At 34.0% G+C, this 4,214-nt stretch overlaps 1 protein-coding gene across 1 annotated transcript; it reads right to left on the bottom strand.

Annotated features, from left to right (window-relative positions):
- Nucleotides 1-17: 17 nt before the first annotated feature.
- On the bottom strand, nucleotides 18-2,337 carry cbln17 (cerebellin 17). Its single transcript, XM_084399804.1, has 5 exons — nucleotides 2,160-2,337; nucleotides 1,987-2,028; nucleotides 1,689-1,751; nucleotides 1,446-1,574; nucleotides 18-1,366 (listed from the first exon to the last, which is right to left on the bottom strand). Exons 1-5 carry the CDS (start codon nucleotides 2,329-2,331, stop codon nucleotides 1,083-1,085), a joined length of 690 nt encoding a protein of 229 aa, XP_084255930.1. The 5' UTR covers nucleotides 2,332-2,337; the 3' UTR covers nucleotides 18-1,082.
- Nucleotides 2,338-4,214: the final 1,877 nt, after the last annotated feature.

A 4,214-nucleotide genomic window follows, 5' to 3' on the forward strand; every position in this document is an offset into this window, starting at 1 on the left:
AAATCACTCTCTGCTCTGAATAACTTTATTAGCTTTAATAAGAATGAATGTACATTTAATTAATTTAAGCTGAAAGATGAAGGCTGTGATATTAATGTTGTCCACTAGAGGGATAAGGAGTCACAGCATGGGGACTATTTTAATCCTAATCTCTTTCTATCAATTTCCATCCCTTATAATAGAAATAAATGAATAGATCTAGTTCATTTGTATAAGTATGGTGTACTAAAAATATATACTTATCATTAGTGTACATGCTTATAGATTATGAAATGTTTTTTTTTAACTTTTATAGACACCAATAAAGCATATTCTTCACGTTTTCCGGACATGATTCAATATGCTGTCCATTTAAAATGTAGAGACAATTTTATTAGATTATATATATTATACAATTTCTATAAAGACACACTTATTTACTGTTGTGGTATGAATAATAATAAAACAAACACTTATGTTATGTGTTCAACTGCAAGCATAAGTAATCATAGACAGCACATTCTCATATAACCTGACAGCAACTCAGAAGCAACTGCAGCACAACAATCATTACATTTATTTACTTTTTCTATCATGTTGTCTTAGAACACTTTTTTTGTGTTGTATTTGTGCACTGCAGTATTACACTATATTATTTTTTGCACTAAAACATTACATGATTTATTTACTGTTTTAGCTTCAGTTCTACAACACAACAATACTGTTATTTAATAATACAAATCATACTGATGTATTATAAAGAGTATAACAATAATATGAAATTATTATTATTATTATATTTTTAAGCAGATACAGAGGTTTTTAGGCATGTACAATTTAGTTAATGCAAACAAAAGCATGCAAAATCATTATAGTTACTGACTTTTCCATGGTAGTATCAGATTAATACAGCATGAGTATAATTGTGAATTTTCTGAGAGCAGTCAGTTGAAGATTGAAGATGAAGATTGTAGTTATATAATTGAAAATTCAAAACTAATGTAGTAAGAGCACAGATAAGTGAATTTGTCTTTTGTTAGAGAATGAACAACCAGAGGATCAATAAAAGCGTCCATGTTTTGTCAGTGTTCAGTGGTCAATCACTATATTGGGTAAATGAGGAATCCACTGAAAGTGCTGAGGTTACCTGCACTGTCATAGATGGTGTAACCTGGGAGGAGCTTCATGCAAACTTCATCACCCACTTCCAGCTGCAGGACAGCTCCATTTGATGCATATCGGTGCTGATCGTGATGAAGCCATTGACCCACTGACACAATATTCTGCCCATTTTTATATAAATTTGCACCTGTTGACTGGTTGATTCGATTACCACATATAGTGAATCTGAAGTAGTAGACTCCTCTAACTGGTGCGGTGAAGAGACCTGCCGTTGACAAAACCGTCAGATCAAATGTAAAATGGGTCTGATAAAAAGGAAAGACATTAGCTATAGCTTAAAGTACCTGTTGTTGGGTTGTAGTTGTTACCAATATTTGTGAAGACGTTGTTGAATTTCAGTGTGATCTCAGTAGTCAGGGGACCTAAATGGCCACGGATCCCCAAGCCAGCTGTAAATGCCACTTTAGGTTGTTCTGTGGGCAGAAAATAATTTCAAACCCAAATTAAAAACATATGTTCAGAGTTATATTTACTGTGCATTTAATGCTGACTGTAAATGTTTAAATAAAAAAGGAACATTTTATTACCTGCATTTTCTCTCTTTAATTCTTCCAGCTGGGTTTCACTGACCTTCATGCGTTCATTCAGCCCTAAAATTATTCAAATCATTAATTCTAGCTGAATATATATATATATTTCATATTATTTAAAGGAGCATAGGATGCATTTCCTACGTGAAATAAAGCTCTGCATTATTTTTCCCTCCCACATCGGAACATACTGTATCAAGCTCCTTAATAAGGCATTTTAATTGTAATTTTCACATATTTTGTTAAATTATTCCATTTTGAAAACTAGGCGGCATCTTAATACACTTTTGAGTACCTGCATTCTCTATCTTCAGCTCCAGTATTTGTTCTGCCATTCCTATAAAACATTATGAGTCTATTTATTTAAATTACTTATTTAATGTTGCTTTGTATTGTATAGTGTTTTTTGAATCTGTTATTTTAAAGATAAGTATTTAAAGGGTGACAGAAAAAGCAACCACTACTAACTTGAATTGTCGTTCATCACCATATTCAACTTGACTCTGAGCTCCACCATCATGTCTCTTACATCTCTCACCTCATTCCAGGTGTTTGGCTGGCAGTTTTGTTCTTCCACATCAGTTTGTCCACCAGTGAGTGACAGACAGCACAGCATCAGCAGAGCAATACTCACCTTCATCCTGATAGTCAGAGACAGAAACTCTTGGGTTTATGAAAATAACACATTCATATAACTTTTTATAGGACACTTTTGGACTTTGAGGTAGTTAATCATCATAGATATAAACACTAGATGTCGCCTTGGGGTTCTAAACATGCGTCAAAACCGCCGCCATCTTTGAACAGGGGTCTTGCCATAGGAAGTAGCTAGGTAACGCTGCTATCTCCGCCTATACTTCAATTTTATGGATGATACCGGACTTTTGTGCTGCGTATGGATGTTCACACGAACGAAATCTAAACCAGACAGCATGGGATTAGATTTACTCTGTGGATGGTAGTAGTCAAGTTGTTTTTTTATAAGTTCAGTGTACATTTCTCTGCTTGGAGGAAGAAAATGAACTGTGATTCTCGCACAGCTAATGAACTGTGAATATTCTTTAGATATTATTTGAAATAACTCTTGTGTTTAAAATGTACAATATGCAGGAGTTGATCCTCAATACCCACTTTTGGCTGTGATGTGCTGTGTTGTTCCTAACTTTTAATTTTTTACCGATTGTACTCAAACCTTTTAATGAAAAAAAAAAAAAAAAAAAAAACTGTAAGTACAGTCCTAATAGTATGCTGGTCCTCTCCCTGTCAATCTTCAAACAGTACATCCATGATTATTATACATAGAATTCCGCAAATCTTATGTATGTGTGCGTTTTGCACAAGGACAGTGGGCTCAAGGGCTTGTTTCTTTTCCTTGCAAACTGGGGATGGAGGTGTGGAAGGACACTGAAATTTGTGAAAATGTCAACTGTTTAAATCCTTTCTTTAAAGTGAATTTCGTTTTGTATAAATTGTATCTTAATTTTAATAAATTTTATTCATCAACAAATTGCTTGTTGATATAATCATGGAGGCGTCCGCGCGGTCACTTACTTATTGCACGTTAACTGGAGCGCATCTCATCCTAACTTAACGAAACTCAGCCTATGCCTCACACAGACAAGAGAAATACATCAAATACACAAAGCTTAAATAGTCTTTAAACGAAATAATTTAAAACGAAAGAAAAAAGCTAGGCTACTCTCTGATTATGTAATCGATTATGTGCATTTCTCTCTCTAGGCGCGTTCACTACGGAGATGGCGATCGTCAACTTCATCTCTGCAGCCGAGTCGACACTGTCAGAAGTTTATTAATAAAAATCAATGCACGCGTCACCGGATTTACAAATGCACTTCTTGATTGTTGCACGCACACATATTATGTCGAAATAACGAGATATTATGTTGAAATAACATTATTCTTAATAAAACATCTTTTAGAATATTTGATTGAATGCTGAATGTTGCGCTTGTTCAATTTAATAAAATTAAAAATTTAATTGTGATCATTAAAATAATTGAATATTAAATATTTAGTGGCCAAGTTTTGCTCATTTATATATGTATTATATAGCAATAGTTTATTCTAAGTTTACTCAAGTGGAAGAATGTGACTAATAAACGTAGGCCTACTAGCACTATGCATTATATTTTGAAAAAGAAGTAATTATCTTAATATCAAAACCTTAAATTTCCTCTGGACTCAATGATAAATACATGACTGACCGTTGGAACGAACCATAAAAACTCGAAAATCGCATTTATGGTGATTTTATTTCCGTTAGACCTTTGCCTACATTGACGCTGATGCATTAAAGAGGAGGGGCTCCCCTGTTCCAAGATGGCGGCTCTATTGACGCATTCGTTCCAATGAACTGCCGTATACAAGGCAACATCTAGTGTTTATATCTATGGTTAATCATTACAGATATTTTGCATCCAATTAAATTGCAAAGTAACAGGAAGGGTAAAGTTCTGTTTCTGTGTCTTAGAAGGGCTTTTGAGTTTGTAAATCGACAAAAAG

Source organism: Rutilus rutilus (genome assembly GCF_951802725.1).
Source record: "Rutilus rutilus genome assembly, chromosome: 25".
Lineage (NCBI taxonomy): Eukaryota > Metazoa > Chordata > Actinopteri > Cypriniformes > Leuciscidae > Rutilus > Rutilus rutilus.